Source organism: Cygnus atratus, chromosome Z, assembly GCF_013377495.2.
Source record: "Cygnus atratus isolate AKBS03 ecotype Queensland, Australia chromosome Z, CAtr_DNAZoo_HiC_assembly, whole genome shotgun sequence".
Classification (NCBI taxonomy): Eukaryota; Metazoa; Chordata; class Aves; order Anseriformes; family Anatidae; genus Cygnus; species Cygnus atratus.
In genome coordinates, this window is record NC_066396.1 from 25586352 (window position 1) to 25605805 (window position 19454).

The following is a 19454-nucleotide window of genomic DNA, read 5'->3' on the forward strand; positions in this document are numbered from 1 at the left end:
CTATGAAAAGAGAAACATAGACCTGCTGTTCTCTGGCTAACACCTTCAACCTATTGTGTAACTAGTATTTTTATTGCAACAACAAGAATTGCTACAGTAAACAAATGACAACTGTCATTTATACCTTTCCAGATGAACCACTCACAACACTCAGTAGAGTCTTAGAATAAGCAGCAAATGTACAACATGCTGAAAGAGTTGGTTATAAGATGGCGACAACAACGTATATTGGTCATAGTGCAAACCATGCTATCCTTGCTGTGTTCCAGCCAAAACATGTCAGCGTTAAAGTAGGTTCTTGTCTAGTACAACAAGTAAAAGTAAAAAAAATTCTATGCAAACTCATTTTTGTCACAAAACGTTTGCTTGACGGGTTTAAGCAGCTAACAGGCCCCTCATGCACAATATTGTTGCTTGATTATTAAGGTTAGCTCAAGATGTTTCCCCATGTGATGTCTGTTTCCGATGATCTATAGTAGATCACCCTTAAAAACTTCTTCTTTTTGTTGCATGCGGTCTCATTACTGCAGAATGTAACTTGTGGTTTGCTGAAGAAGCCCTGGGTTTAGTCTGTGGGCTTGGATATCTTTATTAGTGTCGTAAAAAGCAATCAGTTCTGGTTATGACTTATGAAACATATGGGTTTTGTATTCAAGAAAGAAACATAGGAAATGCCTGCCTGACCATGCTGCTGCCATGGTTACAGCAATGAATTTAAGGCCAGCAGAGGAGCTGTGCTTGTTCGTCATCCAAGGGTAATGCCTCCTCTAGTGCCATGGTCCTACATTTCTCACCTATTTCCTTCCTTTCCTTCCTCCTCCTCCTCCATCAGAAGGCCTGGTGCAGGTTGTTCCTGTTACGAGAGTTGTAAATGTGGGCCATTTATACATTGCTTACCATGGAAGATGAAATGCTGAAGTAAATCTGGAGGCAGTACCTCTCCTTGATGTTGCTTGTTCCTCAGCCTGCATGTAATCAATGCTGGATGCTAGTCCAGAAGGTGAAGGTAAAAAAAGAAAAACAAACAAACCAAAAAACAAAAAAAAACTTGTTTCATCAAGAGACAAATAGTAAGTCCTGTGACCAAGCAAAGGTAAAATATTTGGGTAAAAATAGCAATAGCTCTTGGCTGATTTGAAGTTTTAAAATATTTGCTCTGTGTTAACAAAACATGCCAGTAGATGAACAGATCAAGCTTTACTACTGATAGTATTTTAGAAAACGCAAATCTGTAAGACTACCCAGAAGGGCTTAAAATACACTAAATATTGTTTTTGTTTGTTTGTTTGTTTTCCACCAAAATGTATCAGTTTGGCTAAGGAAAGATAATATGTCTTCAGGCAAGCCTGTCTCTTAAATTTGAATTAATTTTCCACAACAAAACTCTTTATCTCTGGTACAGAGATATAAAATATCTAGATATATTTGAATTTAACCATTTAAAGAGAAATGTCTGTATAATTCATGGCAAAATTACAAATACATGTTGAATACTAAGTAAAACATACTAAGTCCCTCCTTTCAAAAGATTTTTCTAAAGATAATATGCAAAGAGAAAAAAGAAAAAATGATAAAGGAAAGTAGGAGACCTAAGATGAATTTCAGAGCTTCTGTAAATATAAATAAGCATTTTTACTGGAAGGGGTACTGTTTTCTTGGTCGCCCCTAGCTTGTGTTTGAATGACAGAAAGCAAAAATCTTTGGCATAATATGCATTTCCACAGGTATTTAGTTCTATAGAAAAAGTAGCATCAGCTAACTGGATTTATTATATTCTTTCTACGTAGAGTTGCATGTACCTCTTAAAGTCAGCAAAGGTGGAGACACAAAAAGGAAGACTTTGTTGTTGTTGTTGTTGTTTAAGAAAAAAAAAAAGAAATTACACAATTTGCAGAGATATCATAGTTGATTCCTGATGTGGCCTATAACAAAATCTCACAATAAAGTATTTAGAAATACTGTTAAAATACTATTCTGAAGGAGTGAGATTTATTACCCACTGATAAAACAGTATAAAAGCCTGAGTAATTGCATTTTCTTTCTCCCCCTCTTTGTTATTCTCTCTCCGGAACTGGGTTTGTAGTACAATGTGGTTTATGCAGCTGTAAGGTTTTATCCACATACATGATGTGTAATTACTCCATTCAAGCTAGCTGGTAGGATATTTGAACTCAACAAATTTCTTGCATTTTATGGTTTCTGGAAAAACTTGTCAGATATGAGTTGTATCACTTTGCAAACCCACAAGATTGCTGGAACAAAATAAAGAAAACATAATTTTTTATTCAAATTTGCAACAATTAAGATGAAAGGTTGGAACAAGCAGTAAAAAATGATAGCTGCACAAGAGAAAATAGAAGAGGAATATTGGAGGAAAGAAATTTAAATCAGTGAGATAAGCCGTACTAAGTAAAGACTAACTCTGGCTGATAGTAAAACCCATGTGATAGAGCAAATCCCCAGGGCACCTTGCTTGCAAATGATGAGAAGGACTGTGTGGTGTGTGTCTTGGATGAAAAATGATCAGTTCTTAGGGAAATATCAGTAAACAGGACATTACAGCGGGAAGTGATCATGACAAAACACATCCTCCAGATCTGGATGCTTGTTTCCGAATAAGTGTTGCGCTGTCTGAAAGGAAGCAAGACTCCCGTGGCATGTGCTCAGCAGCATCAGCTCACTGGTTGATACACCAACATGTCCCCATCCTGCAAGTGTGCAGCACCAAAGGGAGGCTCCACACCTGCTTAAATATAAACTGAATGAATGGACTTAATTTTCTTCTGAAACAGAGTTTTGAAAGGTTTGGTCTTAGGATCCCAATCTGCTTCTCGTATTGCTGATGATGATTTGCTCTAGAACACTATAAGGAGATAATAGAGCTAATAATTATAGAAAGTCTGTTTCTGATAGTCTGTTCAGTTATTTCCCTTTTCCGTTTTCAGGCTCTTGAGGGAAGAAGCAGTGACTGACTGCCTTCACCAGCTGAATCAAAGGGAGAAATATGGCAAGCCACCATGAGCAGGCTGCAAGCCATGCAGGACAATGACGGGGGAGTGCTCTGTGCCCAGTCTCTGTGGGCACATGCTGACCCATCCAGGAGGATGAAAAAATATAAAAAAGTTCCCAAGAATTTCTGCCTCCAGTACATAATGGTACAGCACAAAACAAAACAAACAAACAAAAAACAAAAATCAGACACCAAATTCCCAATACAAAACCCTAGAATGATCAAAGAATGACAATGATGGTGAATTCTCTAGACTTACAATGGGATAGACATGAATGTGTTTCAATGTAAAGTGCTTCATTTTGGTGATTAAACACCAAGCCAGATTTTCATTGTTGGCATTATGTTTGTGTGTTGACTTTGTCTTCTCTGACCTGGATAGAAGTACACTGCTGTGTGCAGTGTGTTGGACAGTAGCCTCACAGCTGAAATTGCAGGCTTTGCTTTTGAGGAGAGAGGCTTGATTGTGGTGCTTCAGTGTGACAGGGACTGCTATTAGAAGCACAAACGTAAGGAAAATAATTCCTCAAAATTTTCCTGAACCTTTATACAAGATCTGTTTTTAAAAAAATTACCCACTTTTCCAAGATATGTCCAATACTTTTTCATGTGTCCAAATCCACATAATTATCTACTAGAGAGCTGTTCAGTTTTTCACAGCTCAGCATGTTCAGATCCGGTTACTAATGATCTCTACCTCAGCAAGCCAAATTGCAACAGCTGTGCCTAATCATTTTAATGCTCTCTAGTGTTGACTTGGATTATAGCATGTTATTTCTGTTCACTTCTCCAGCTCTACTAGCTATTACTAAACACTTCTAGCACTTGCAAAATGCAAAACATTATGCAAAGACATTTATATGGGTCATGAGTTTTAACTGCATGATAGGTCCCATTCATTTTTTTATTTACTCAACATTTTGCAGGATCAAACTGCGATCAAATCAAAAAAGATGAAATGATTTAAGAAAAAACATTAGCAAGCAAATTATTTAAATATCACACCTGGATCATCTCTCTCCTCCTCCAGCTGTCAGAGATCTCTATGGCAGAGCTGTAGTTGGTGATATACTGCCTCTGAATCTTTCTGTCTCTGGATCCCATCACAAGACAAGAGAGATCCAGTGACAACAGCCTGTATCAAAATGTCATGTATGTTTTACAGTCACGCTCATGTTTCTGGCCTGGATTAAAATAATTATGTGGGGAACAGAGCTAGCAGACAGCAGTCCATATTTGTCTGCACTCCAGCTGCAAGGAGCAGGTTGTAATGGCAGGCGCATGCTTGGGATTAACAGATAAAGGTAATGTGTAAATTCATCAATCCCTATAAAATTGTTGCCTTGCTAAATCAAGCAAGCCTTCTCCCTGTGAATGCAGTTACTCCAGTGACAGGAGCTGTGTGAGATGTTTCGCCAACAGAAGACATGCCAATTACAAATCTCACCCCCCACACTTCCACTCAGTATTGCTAAAACATGGATCTGTCATATTGGCAATATTAGCAAGTTGTTTTTTGTTTTTTTTGTTTTTTTAATATCTCACACCTCCTCACCTCCAACTATCACCTGGGACACGTTTGTTTGCTTCCTGCATACGGAAAATGATTAATCCCCACCTAGTGAAAAAAAAAAAAAAAGAATAAGGAGGAGAGGGCATGAGCAAAACAGCGTGTAAACACTGATAGATTTTATTTATTTTCATTATAGTCAAGTTTTTACTCCTTCCCTCTGAAAAGTTTTTGTTTTCTTTCCCAGCCAGTAGTGCGAGGGTGCATTAAGCATGAAGAGGTGGTTAGCTTTTCCTGTTAGCTTGATCATATCAGTAATACTTTGCTTGAATAGCTACCACATTGCTTCATTCTACCCTCAGTAGTTGTAACCTCATTTTAAATGTTGTTTGTGCCTGATATTGGTTCAATAAACCACTGCTGCAAGAGCAGGTCTTTTCTCTCTTGCTATAAAATGCAGCAGCAAAAGCAGACACTGAGAAGTGCAGCACATCCTAACTACAAAGTTGGTTGCACAGAAATGGCACATTCAGTAAGATTTCGGCTGTCAATGTATTGGTATAAGAATCCTGCAGTTATGTAGTAGTTTTCTGATTTTTTTGGGGTGGGTGGGCTCTGAAGCAGCAGTTTACTATTTTTGCAGTCATATCAGGCTGATGGAGCCTTTAGCCAGAAGACGTGTGACACTAGCTCTGTGAACTTAAAAGAAAGAAAAATTGTGAATGCTTCATTTGCTGTGAAAAGATGGTATTTACTTTATGTTGTAGCAAGTATTATGCAGTGCAGGAATTGACTTGTTAATCACGTCTAAATACGTAGCAGAGGTATGCATTTGTAGGCTTGCTGAAGCACTTGCAGTGGATCAGTATGTGTAGGATACATATGCACGTGGAATGGTAGTGTTCTCAGACATGCTTAGACAACATAAAAATACTTTTCAAAGGCAACTATCAGCACTTTATCTCATTACTAAGAATTTAAGACATCTATTTGATTTGTAAAGTGTTTTCATTTCAGGGTTTTGTATTAACAGCCTTTTATGTTTTTGGTTTTCTTTTTCTGATATTTGCATGCAAGCAATTGAAGTTGTGTAATGCTGCAAAATATCCTTAAAAAAATTCAGTCAAAGACTTTTAAATTATTTGTTTTGGATAAATGTTTCACCAGCTGACTTGTACTTACTCATTTTTGTGTTGTTCTTGCATGGAAACTTTTATATAAAAACATGGACACTGGTTTTCTGTAACATTAGGCTAGTGCTGTGTCAGTTTTCACAGAAATACAAGACCCAGATTCAGACTGGAACAGAACCATTCAGGGGGCTTAGTACAAACAATTTGACTTCCCAGAGTCACAAGTGGCTGAGTAACTCTGTGGGTTTCACTGCATGCTGTATATCTATTGAACAAATATATTATGGCACTGAGGAAAATACAAACATCCCCTGTAGTATACATACGTCTGTGTGTGTGTATATATATATATATATATATACACACACACACACACACACACACACACACACACATATATACTTACTCGTCAATACTGGTTATGCTTTCTTCCATCCTTAAAATGTCTCAAGTAAAAAGCATGATTTTGTGACTCTTAAGTGTTGTGTCTGTGGTTGGAACAGCAATCTTTTTAACACTGCAGGGAGCCCAACAAACTTCCAGAGGCTTGCAAGTTTAGTATTACAGGTCCAAAGCAGTTTAAAGCAACAGAATTATACCTTGAATAAATAGAGACTAATTTATTTGGTTAAGCTAGGAATACGTAACAAGAAATGAACACAATGGGTAAATATTTACATATTTTACTTCAGTTTATAATACAAAAATTTAAAACATGAAGTACCTTCCCTCCTAGTTTGTAATACTGTCCCTTGCAAGGCTGACTGAACAGTTTCTTTAGGCTACCTGAAAATAAACCACTATCATGAAACAAAATATCACTACATTGAAACAACTCCCAGTTACCTGATAGATCTGAAAAAGCAGTCTCGCAGCTTTTAGCTACAGGAAGCACAGGCTTAATTTTTCTGGAAGCAGGAAGCTGTTTAACCATAGTTTTAAGATGAACTTATTTACTTTTTCTGCTGAAAAAAACCAAAACAACTGCTAATACAATATTAAACAAAATGTGAATGTATCTGAGTGTGTCATATCAACTTTTTTTTTTTTTTTTTTTTAGCTTTACAAATTATACAGACATATATTTTTAGTTCCTCATGTACTTATTCAGAAAGTAGCAAATACTTGAGAACAAAGAATTATAGTGTCTGGTAATTCAGCATTTAATTATGTTTAAGTCTGTTAAGGAATGGATACAAAATGACAACAGCTCATGATAACAAGGAGGTTTCTCACTTTCACAATATCTGCAGAAAGATTAGGTTTATCACTTGTGATGAAGAAAAGACAGCATTTGTGCCTTGCTGTTGGTCTTGGCAGATTCCCGTGGCAAATCCTATATTAACCAAACTCCGACTTTAATTGGGTTCCATCTTCATGTAAAGTCCTTTTACCTACAAATTTATTTCTAAAACCAATTTCCTGTTATTTAACTTCACTGTCTTTTGTAGCAAAAGAATGCAACCGAGAATGAAGTTAGCTATTTACCTCTAATGACAGCAATTTTAGTTAAAGAGGGCATAATCAAAAATGTAAAAAACATCCAGACTTGGCAGACATAAATGCTACTTCCAAGTCCTAATCATGCGCATGATGACTAATCATGGGCAAGAAAGCACACATTTGCAAACTGCATAGCAAGATGATGAATAATGCTTTTTCAGTATATTTTCTGTAGTGCCATTCAACATTGATATATTACGGAATTTAGTTCTGAAGATACCGCCATCCTAACCAAGACACTTTGCATATACTAATGGTAGGAATATCAAAAGAAAGGCCAGTTATAGCTGCTGAGAATGATTTTCTCTGACAATTTTCAACAATCAATAGCTGTTTTACATTTGTTCAAATTCCTCACGCCATATAGACTATTTTGAATATATATACTATAGACTGTTTTGAGTATATAAACGTCTACAGCTATGGGCCTATGTTGCAAAATAATGCTAAAGAATTACATTTGTGGATTATTTTAGAAATAAAGACAAATAGGAAAAAATCTGCCTGAAAAGCTATTTTCACTTTATTCGTAAAATTATGGTTAGATGACTAATTTCATGAGTAGGAATTTAATCTATCTGACAGTTTAAAATCCTAAAATGGGATTTCATAAACCCCCCCACAATAAGTTGAACAATGTAAAGCATTTGTTTGAAAAAAAGGAAGTTTATTTGCAAAACACTCAACAGTTATTATAAAGAAATTACTTTTTCCCTCTACATTAATCTATTTACATATACTATATATATATACATATACATACACATGTACTATGTTATAATTTGGATTGTGCATTACTGTAAGGAAACCATAGAACTATGTATTGTACAACTTGGTATAAGCAAAAGCTTGGATATAATACAGTCTTTTTTTTTTTGTCTGAAATTGCATAAAAATTAAGCATATGTAAGACATTATTTCACTGTATTGCTAGTAATTTGCTGTAGACACTGTTATTTACATTAGTAGAGCAGGTACCCCTTCTGCTATTGGTAGACATTGACTGGCCACTGCTGTTACTACTGTTAGGATCTAAAGTCCCTTTAGAACTGATGAGGCTGAAAAGTTGTCTCTGATACTGAGAAGAAGCATAGTAGTAAACAAGGGGATCGATGCAACAGCTAACACTACTGATACAAACACACAGGAGATAGGCAAAGTAGAGATACTCTAAACTGTTGTCATATGAATAATTGATATAATGAATTAATAGGAGGACATTTGTTGGTCCAAAACAAATAATGAAAACAGAAAAAACCGCCACACACAAAAGCAAGGCACGTGTCTTCTTATTTTGTTTTGCAACAATATTAGAAGAACTCAAACACCGAATGATAGACACGTAACAGATGGTAGTTATTATAAATGGCACTATAAAGAAAACAGAAGAGAAGATGGAGAAAAAGTGAAGGTAGTATTTGTGAAGTTCGGATTCCCGTAGCACGTCATGGCAGGTTGTTATATTTAAGTTGGGTATTTCCATGGTTTGCTCTCTGATGAGAAAAGGTATAACCCCAGTTATTGCTACAAGCCATATGATGAAACAAATCACTGTGGCACGTGTTAATGTACGCCAGCCAAGGGCCTGCATGGGGTACACCACTGCTAAGAAGCGATCAAAGCTTATGCTTGTCATAAGCATTATTGAACAGTACATGTTGCAGTAGAAAGCAGCAGTGATGAAGCGGCACATTTGAGATCCAAATAACCAGTTGTTTCCAGAGAAATGATAAGCAATCTTAAAGGGAAGCACACTTACAAACAGTACATCTGCAAGGGCCAAATTCAGCATGTATATTACAGCGGGCTTTTCGATTTTCATTTTTTTCAGAAACACGAATATGGCTGTAACATTCAGAGGGAGGCTCAGCACAACCACTAAGGTGTAAACCAAAGGAACAAAACGGGTCAGCCATGGACTAGTGAGGTATCTTGCTGTTTCCACTGACACAGTTCGTTGTTCACGTGGAGGTGATCTGGTCTGGTTGGTGGAACCTATTCGAAATTCTGACTCATTTTCAGCACTGCTTTCAATGTCTTCCATAGGTATAGGGTCACCACGGTCAGGTATCAGAAAAGCTCTGGCCCTTGGGCTGCTGCTGTTGTATCTGTAGGCTGAAAGAGAAGACAGTATAAAGATTAAAAAGCAGGTATTTCATGCTATGGGGAAGTGAAAATATCTTTCAAAAAAAGAAAGCTAAAATGATATCAGCCACACAAAATAATGCAGTTAATACCTTATTCAAAGTGTGGATGGCTCACAGATCTTGGTCCATCCCATTTTGTTTTAGCCCCTGTTACAGTTTGGGTAATACTTCCCCCTTTAACTCCTCTCTCTTAAATTCTAAGCTCTTTATGATAGAGACCAAACTCTATCTGAGCTTAAGGAACCAATCTCATCTATACAGACCATCTCTGTAGGCTACTTTAACAAAAATACAACTGTAAATTTGTCACCCATTAATTTTCTTTGCCAGATGCTTCATTAAGTTTGTAAGAATTGAGGTGCTGGGATAAATGTTGATATTTATACACAGAAGTACACAACACCAAAGTAACAAAAAGTTAAAGTGTGATTAAAATACCAAGTTTCTGAGATATTTCTGTGGTCTCTGGACACATCCTGATGGCCAGATGAACATAAAGACGGATGGCAGAAGTCTTCACACAGTTTTCATGGCTGACATGAATCACCCTCCTGCTTGGATTGAACAGGTAGCCACAGATTTCACTGAAACACTTTCCCAGTTCTACTTATTGTATGCTGCAGTGTCCATGGAGGTCAGCATGCATCCAGCATGCCCGTGATGCCCTTCTGAAATGTGCCACAGACATTGCCTCCAGAGTGATGTTTTCTGCAGCATGGTTCACTGACTACAACTGAGAAGATGCGTCAGGACAGAGCATCCCTGCCTTCTGAATGTAGACAGAACAACTTAAAACAGTGAGAATTACAAACTAAGAATTACAAACTGTTGCAGGTGTGGTAAGGGCATATGCATGTAAAAACAAACAAAGCAAACATATGGGCACTTATTCTGGAAGAACACCATTTTCAGCCTATTGTAGTTATGTGAAGGTTATTTCAAACATATTATGAGCAGGTAGAACTGATGGAGCTACTACTATTAAGTAACCATTCATCTACCTAGCTACGCACCTGATCACTTGTTAAATACTAGACTACTAAAATAAAAATTAAGCTGTGTAAGCCTAAATCAGTGAGCCAGAAGTACTTAGGCATGATTCATCTATCTATGCCTCAGAAGCAATTATTTGTTCTATAGTAATTCAATCCTTTTTTTTTTTTTTTTTTTTTTTAAATGCAGATGAGAACAAAAGCATCCAAAGGAGGCAGATGGCAAAGAAAGGAATGACTGCAGCTTTAAGCAGCCAACTACCAACCTTTGTGAGCAGGGCTGTGAGAGAGGAGCCTTGCCCAGCCTGAATGTTAGTAAAATCCAGACTTGAATGTGGGATGGGATCAAAGCAGAGATAGAGGGATTTGGGCATTTTTTAGTTTTCAAAAGTGCTGTGCTGCAGATATCATGCTGTATCACAGCAGCATTCTGAGGTAATAGAGGACAAATGAGGGGATGTGTTTGTGATACGTGTTTTTATATACAGTTATTTGACTGCATTCTCTACAGGCCAGAAAAAGGTTGCTGGGTAAGAATTCAAGTCTGGGAGCTTGTCTGTGTAGACTGAAGTAGGAACTATTTAATAAGTATACCAAAACACAAGTGTCACAGACGTATCTGGGATTCAGCATGCAGTGTTTGCACAGAAATGCACTATGCAAAGTTATACAAGGATCTGTTCTTCATTACAGATGAGAACATTAACGAAAAGCCAAGCTACAGAACCTTAATCTTTAACATTACTTTAAAATTTTAGTGCAAGTGACTAGATGGCTCAGTCAGCTCTTAATTTAGCAGTTCAGATACAGCATAAATTAACACCTCTTACTTTAGCCTGTAGCTAACATTGAATAATTAGGTGATTTCCACTACTGAATGATTATCACAATAAAAACCTTTCACAACTGACACCATTGGTATTCACCTCTTTTGGGAGGATCATAATTTTATTTGAATTAAAGAAAAAACCACCAACCTAATTTCTTCTGCCAGAGGCAAGTCTTCATGGTAAAGCTTAGAGGCATCAGTAAGAGTGATGAAAGAACTTGAATTTTACTTCTGATATTTCCAGTGCACACTTGTTTTATGAATTCAAGACTTCATATGCTATGAATATAATTTTCTTCCATTGCTTTTTATAAAATCAAAAAATTTTGGAAAAGGAATATAATGACAACCATAGAGCTCTATATAATGACAACCCAGAGCTCTCTGCTTCCTTCTTGGTTCCTCTGCCACTGAAGAACAATGAAGAGGTGACATGGTTTCATGTGAGCTAGGCACATTTTGAGGGAGCACAGGTATCAATGAGCCTGGTGAGAAGCAGGGTAGTGCTGTGTTTAGTGACAGGAATTGTGTTACCAAGATCACCTCTGCATGATGTGGGAACTGAGGTGCTTCTAACAAGCATCTCTCATATCCCTGTATCCCTGAACTTTGAAGGTTTTCACCTGTGCTGCCTCACTGTAGGCTTCACAGTGTTTCTGTGAAGCCTCAGAAGTACTGCTGTGTCTCTCTTTTTGAGGACTAGCAAGCAAACTAGGTGAAACCACAGACCCTTAACGGCTGGGGGTTAAGTTACTTATCATGAAAACTCTTGCCAGTAACCTGACCCATTTCTTATCAGTGACTCATTAGAACAGTATCAAAATAAGCTGGAGAAGAAAAATGATGATTGAGAGACGTTCTGTATATCAACCACTAGCCTTTGAATAAGCTGTTCCTTGTAGTTACTTAAACATTGCTAATAATTTTAATTATATACTGAATTCTTGGATCTAATTTCTTTCCAAGATGAGTTTTAGATGGAAGTATCTAGAGTCCACATTACTCCATTATCAAACTTTCCTAGAAATAGAATCCTATTAGAATAACTCAGGGCAAGAAGATTTCATAAATATTTTTAATTGAGTTAAAATTCTACAGAATAATACTTCAACTTGGCAAAAACTACGTGTTCTTCATACAAGCAATGACTTTCTAAATTCAGAGTTGAACTCAACCTTGAACGACACATCCATGTTGTCTATTGTGCTCAGCCCACATCTTTATCTTGAACTTAGATGACATGAGGTACTACTTGAAAGACAGCTGTATGGGAAAATGGGATGAGACCTCAATCTTGCTGTTTCTCTCTGCTGCTCTCTAACACAGATAACAGGAATCTAAAGTTTCTTAATGAAATTAAATTGAATTTTAATTTAGGATATTGATAACCGCATATCAGTTCTTTTCCTTTGCAAGGATACTTTTATGTTTGTGTGACCTAATGTCTGTACATTATTAGAAAAACCAGCAGTGCACTCATGCTTTATAAAATGGAAAGCAAGACAGTAAGTGCCCTGGGGTTCTGGATTCCTTTTGTGTCAGAGTTTATTTGAGAAAGGCAGTGATCAGAGATTTATACATACAAGAGTGGATGATTAAATTATGTCTTATAAAAAAAAAACTGTAATAGGAAACAGACTCATCTATAAGCTCTGATAATACAACAAAGATCTATAGTAGCTCTACAGAAAAGATTTTCTGTACGAATAATGTATGAATACCAGAATGCGCCAGGTATTCCTTTTGAGCTGTTTTAAAGATGCAATGGAATACGTCTCTAAAATACATTTGACTAGAGCTTAAGACATTTTTAATCATAGAAATAATCTGTTAGGAAAACAGAAGTAAAGCTTTGATAGCATAAGGATCATAAATGTTCGGTCATCCTGCTTCTGCTAGGCTATCACCCTAGGCTATCTTTGGGAAGTGCTCAAAACTTGTGGATTATTATTTATATGATTAATGGTATTCTCACTGCTGATCTAACAGAGTTAATAGCTGTATCAAAATAATTGTAATATATAAAGAGCTCTGGCTTAACTAAGAACAAACAGGATAAAGCATAGGAGTTTTATCCTCATGGTGTGCAGTCAGGACACTACACTATGTACACTCTTCCCTTTGCTTCTAATAAGGACTTCAAAAGACAAAAAATAAGCAAAATCAGTACAATACTCAAATTTCCTGAAGTTTTCTTTTACTGCTTTTGCACTGATTATTCAACAAGGACATGCAGAAATGATAATAGAAAGCTAGAAAGTGCACAAACTGTAGAAAGTTTGTGACTGATTTTAACAACCCTTTGTATTCTATTTTCCATCAAGTACCAAATACTGTTGATCTCCTGGTTAGCATACACATATTCTGCTTGCCCTGAAATATGATGATTTGTTTTTACGAAGAGCTATTTTGTAATTTCATGTCTGTTATCATATGCAGGGGGCTGCTGTGTGTGCTGTTTTGTGAAAGGAAAAGTAGAGAGCAAAATATATAACAGCTTCAGCCAATCTTAAACAGCACTCCACATCTCTTGAACACCAGAAGAAAATTTTGAAGTATTTCTATAAACCCATAAACCTAGACAGTTACAAACCCGCAGTGTTCATCTCACAAAATACTTTTTTGTTGTTGTTTGTTTGTTTGTTTGTTTGTTTTTAATGAGGTGAAAAACTAAACACATTAGACTCTGACTCAAGGCAGTTAAAGATATTTTCTGTGTGCCACCGGACAACTATAAATACTCATTTCTGGGCATTATGGATTGTACTGCTGCACTACTGGCTTACAACAAGAAGTCTATTCCTCTTATCTTTCCTTCATATAATCTGCATAGATGCTCATCTAGAATCTAAATTTTTAGTGGCCCAAAAATTAGGTACTGAAAGACAGAATGAGAAGTGCAAGCCAGATGTTTATAAGTAAGGTAAGCCACAGTCTTGTAGGACAGGTGACAATTATTTCCTTTTGTAACAATAAACACCACGTTTTCTTTTTAAAATGTTCTTTAACACGTATCTCCATTCATGCGGAGTTCATTATTGTAGTACATGAGTAATGCAGTAACAATTTTCACACATTTTTATGAAGTCTCATTTTCTTGCCAACAGATGTCTGTTCCTTTTTGCTTTCCTTTCTCAACAGCTTTCACCATGCGTGCTGGCTTCAAGCAATGGGACCATCTGTCTCTTCATCCAGCTGTCAGTGTCCCCACACAGGAAAGTCTGGGCAACTTCAGACCTCAGCCAGCTACCTTGGTGTGCCCAGCCTTTGAGAGGCAGCACCCTGTGAGCTTAGGAGCAAGCACCCAGCACCAAGCCACTGCAAAGATGTTTTTTTTTTTTTTCAGTTGCCCACAGGACTAGCAGAGGCCAATAAGGCAAGAACTGTGGGTATTAAGGGATCAAGTAGGAAGTGGGGGAGAAGCCACAGGTGCAAGAGAAGAGCTGGCCTAGGGATGCAGCAACGCACATGCAGTGGGAATTAAGAGCATTGTGGTTAAAATAGGGAAGGTTACGTTGGACAGCAGGGAAAGGGCATTATTGCTGTGGGAGTGACTGAAAGGTGATCAGAAGACACATGCAGATGGCTGGGCTTTATTAGTTCTACTGCGCACGAAATAACTTGTTTGAATTTTTCTTTTCTTAGTGTTAGTGATGTAATACAGTAAGTATTTTATTCATTGTTTCCTAAGGAAGCAGCAATTAAATAGTTTACTTCAGGATACTCTTCAATGAAGATTACAATTGTAAAAGACATGAAAACAAGCTTGGATGTTTCCATAAACTGGAAGAAGAGCATAGAAGAGTACGATCTTTTTCCAACAATAATTTCTATAGTTCATAATTACCTCCCACGCATACATTCACCCCCCCCTTTTTTTTTTTTTAATAAGGACACTTCCTTTCAACTTCCAATATGAACACGGTTGTGGCCTCTTTTTTGTCCACTTGTCCTTGTGACAAAAAGTTATTTAGCTGAAAGTTTCCCCTCTCTGACATTTCCCTCTCAGCATAATTACAAACACTAGATGTCCTCTCTCAGCCTTCATTTTAGTAGTCATAGAACGCCACACTTAAATTTCCCCTTAGCTGGCAGACACTCTGTTCCTCTTATTGGCCCTTTTCTGTACTTTGAGCTTACACTGAGACTTCCTAGCGGGTATCTCAAGAGGTGAACTTCTGATTTTTTAGCAGGGTTTTACAGGGTTGAAAGGAATACTAAACAGAATTTTACAGAAAATAAAAATAAAAATGTTGCTATCTCTAAGTGCATGATCTAGCCCTTAGTATCATTATACGCTTACTAGAAACCGTGAGGCTAAACACACTTCTCTTCTCTTAAATTCCTCCCCTGAGCACCTGCACTGTCAGACAAGTTCAGAGCTAGACAGATCCAGCATCTCACCACATACAGCACATGTTGTCATTAGTGCTATACCTAATTAAACCAAGAGGAAAGTCATCTAACTGGGGTGCATATTATGAACTGTTTTGTGTTGGCAGATCTTCCAGTCTTTGTTGCTGCCACATATTTGGCAGGCAGTCTATCTCCTGAAGTTTTTAACAAAAGGCAATGTCATTCTTTTCATGAGACCCACCAGTACATCTCGCCAACCTCGTCTCTTCTTTCCACCTTTCATATTCTGCTATTGCTAGGTCATCTTTTCAGCCATGGGACAATTATAAATCCTTCTTCATCTTTAATCACCTCACCTGTGGCACGGTGTCACTCTGAAATCTGTGTATTTCAGGTCCATGGCACTGCCTTTTACACAAGTAAATAAACAAAGCAGTTCTCTCGCCGAACAACAAGGCTGACACCACTCTACACAGCCTGACATGTGCTAGCCTGCTCTCGCGGCTGTGAGAACAAACCGGGCGCAGCGCAGTGAATGGCCGAAGGAAGCCAGCCCTAATTAAAACCAGAAAGCAGAACACCGTTGCCCCGGCTACCCGCGGGCACATGCCGCTTATTTCCCTCTGCCAGCGGGAAATTCATTTATTTCCCTCCGCTCCGGCCTGACCGGAGCCCACCCCCCCATGCCCCCCTTCTCGAGGCTCAGGACCCCCCAAGGCATCCCCCGTCGGGGCCACTCACCGGCCTGCGCCGCGGCGGGCGGCGGCGAGAGCGCGCAGCTGAGCACGGCCAGGGCGCAGAGCAGCGCCGGCAGCCCCATGGCCGCCGCCGGCTGCCTATCTCCCTCCCTCCCTCCGTCCGTCCGTCCGTCCGTCCCTCCCCAGCTCCGGTCTGTGCGTCCCGGCCGTGCCGGGGGAGGTGAGGGAGGGCCGGGAGGGGCGGCTCCACCGAGCCGGGGCGGGGCGGGGACGGGCACGGGGATGGGGATGGGCGGTGGGTCCTTGCCCGCCCGCTCTTCCTCGGCTCTATCTGGGCTCAGGGAAGGGGGAAGGCGCCAGGGGCTTGGGCGCGGTGCGGCGGCAGGAAGTACCAGACAAAGGATAATCCCCCCCAAAATGAGTCTGAGTTTAAGGAGAGGAGTTTGCCGAGTTTTGTGCGTGTGATTCCAATCGCTAAGACCCCGCAGCAGCATAGAGGTCGAAGTAGCTGCAGTGTTAGTGGTAGGGAGGTGATGCTCGTTCAGAAAAGCTCCTTCGCGCAGAAATCAGCCTTCAATACAGTAACCAACAGCTCACCTTCCTCTGCCTGGGCTCGGTAAGCTCACGGCCCTAGAAGCACAGGCCAACCTGAAAGGAGATGTGCTACTCAACTGTGCGGTTCTCGTGTCTGTTTTTCGTTGTTTTTATTTTTTGTTTTTATTTATTTATTTATTTATTTATTTTTGTTTTTATTCCAAGGATGCACGTGAAGCGCTGCCACTCCTGAGCTCAATGGCACATGCCTTCGATGGGAAAGCTTTGCTCTGTCCTTCCTGAGTTGCTCATGAATGAGAAACTGCTTGAGCTGAAAGTTAATCAAAACTACAGAGGAAAATCACTTTGCAGCTATTATTTAGGCTCTTCTGTTGTTGTTGTTGGTGGTGGTGGTAGTGAAAATACTTATTCTGCTGGAAGTTTAGTGCATTGTAAGCCTTAGGTGTGTAATACAATCAAAAGCTTTACAAGTAGATGCTCCGTCGTTTGCTAGAGTGTGCTGCCCCATCCGGAAGTGTATATATTTCAGTTTATGGCAATACAGACAGGATGGGAGGCAAGCTCTGTCTAGAACTTGGTCAGATACATGAAGCTGAGCTGTTGCAGAAATGCTGGCCTATACTCTTTAACTGAGAGTAATAGCTGTAGAAAATAAATCATTCCTGAGAGCAAGTACTGGTTCCCAGTAAATTCCAGTCCTAATCGTTGCTTGCTCTACTATGTTTGTCCCACAATTCTAGCCCTTGGTCCGTGTTATGGTAATGTTAAGGTTGACATCGGATTGCACAGACCAAGAAGAAGTAATGAGTTTTACTGTGGGCTGGTCTTTCCTCAGGTCGGTAAGAAGACCTTGCAATTTAGTGAGAAACTTGCAAGACAAACTCTGTCATCCCTGAAAACACCGGGGAACCACAGAGAATACCTTATACTGAATTGTTTCTTTTCATCAATTTAGAAAATATTTTAATTACAGATTATTTATTTTAATCTATTTGGGAAGAGAGAGAGAAGCTATTCTTGGACATTTCCATGGTCTTGCAGCTTTATAAGCATACCCAAATGCGATGTAACAGCATTGGCTTTTTCTGCCCAACCCTATTTGCTCAATGTATGCATAAGCAGAAGCTCCTTGTGAGCTGAATTTATCTTCTATGCTGCAGTTTCCTTAAGGATGCTATAGCTGAGAGATAGGCCTTCAAGAGAGAAGAGAGAATGAGTTATAGAATATTTGTGGGAATATTTGTATAGGGAAAACTCATTTTGCCATTAAAGTGAATTTTATTCATTTATTTATTTATTATTGTTTTAAAGCATTAATCTGCTCTTCCACAGGTTGAGAAAAACTAACAGGATTTGCTGTACAGAATGAAATTTAAACACCCTCTGAAAACAGAAAGGGAGTTCTGTGAAAGTGCTTTACGTTAGAGGTGCTCTATTTTTATAGTGTGTATTTATACAGACTCAAATGCATTTTAATCTATGTAAATAAGCACAGCAGAGTGACATCTGTGACCTAAATGTAGACTGCCTTGAAAAAAAAAAAAAAGAAGCAAATGAGGAACTAACTCTTAACACACCATATATAGTAAAAACATGCCATGGACCCATTTCCAGTCTCAGATATGACAGCATTTTAAGAGCTCTGTCTTAGTGAGAAATGCAACAGGAAACATCTTGCCATGAGTTCAAACTGGAGATTTGAGAGCTGACATTAAGGTTGGCAGGGGTACTAGATCCACAAGTTGTGAAAACTTATGTCCTTTGAACACTTTAGTTTGATAAAGAAGCATTACACCTGATTTCCCCAACATTCATTACATGCCAAATTACTCTGACATGCACTTGAACATTAAAATGAGCAAGCATTTCAATTCTGGAAGAATGTTTTTAACATGTTTCTTCCACCTTTGGGAATCAGTCTTATATGATGCCTTTCTCACAAAAAACATCCTCCTAAGTGTTTTTGAGACATTCTTTAAGATAAAAGAAAATTAAAAATCTGATGTCTGGTTCAAGAATTTGGTCATGTACAGGAGACAGGCAGAAAAATTGATAGGGTGAAGCTGACAAAATATGTTTTCTCCCCAGACATTTCAGTCACCTATCTGGTCTAACGCTACACAGCTGGAGGCATGTCCAAGAAATGTCCATGAATACTTACATTTAGTATCCTGAAGGTACATGGGTTGGGTCAGCTTCTCAGTGTTGTAAAGAGATAGGCATCTGGAAACAAGATCAGCTTCTGGAACAGTGTGCAATACAGTTAACCTTTAGTCACAAACTGGGAACAAGCATTGTTGAAGGAACTATCTGCAAAGAAATGTATATTTTTTACCTCCAATTTGTGAGTTTATAACATAAAATTTCTAAGCCTAAAATAGAGGTAAACTAAATACCAGTCAGTCTTAAAATGTCCTGGTTTTTGCTGGCATAGGGTTAAATTTCTTTTTAGTAGCTGGCATGGTGCTGTGCTTTGGATTTTTGATGCAAATAGTGGTGATAACACACTGATGTCTTAGTTGCTGCAAAGCACTCACACAAAGCCCAGGACTTCTCAGCTTCTCATGCTGCCTTACCTTTGAGGAGGCTGGGGGTGCACAAGGAGCTGGGAGGGGACACAGCCAGGACAGCTGGCCCAAGGGGGCCAGAGGGGTGTCCCATGCCATGTGGCGTCATGCTGGACAATAGGAACAGGGGAGTTGGCCTGGGGAGTGGGACAAA

At 38.7% G+C, this 19454-nt stretch overlaps 1 protein-coding gene across 2 annotated transcripts; it reads right to left on the reverse strand.

The window, feature by feature from the left end:
• Positions 1 to 7802: 7802 nt before the first annotated feature.
• F2R (coagulation factor II thrombin receptor) lies at positions 7803 to 16494 on the reverse strand. Of its 2 annotated transcripts, none has more exons than XM_035553494.1 (2): positions 16222 to 16494; positions 7803 to 9271 (listed from the first exon to the last, which is right to left on the reverse strand). In XM_035553494.1, exons 1-2 carry the CDS (start codon positions 16298 to 16300, stop codon positions 8076 to 8078), a joined length of 1275 nt encoding a protein of 424 aa, XP_035409387.1. In that variant the 5' UTR covers positions 16301 to 16494; the 3' UTR covers positions 7803 to 8075. The 2 variants fall into 2 exon arrangements, with proteins under 2 accessions (XP_035409387.1, XP_035409388.1); XM_035553495.1 differs by lacking the exon at positions 16222 to 16494 and adding an exon at positions 9742 to 10067.
• Between the last annotated feature and the right edge of the window lie 2960 nt (positions 16495 to 19454).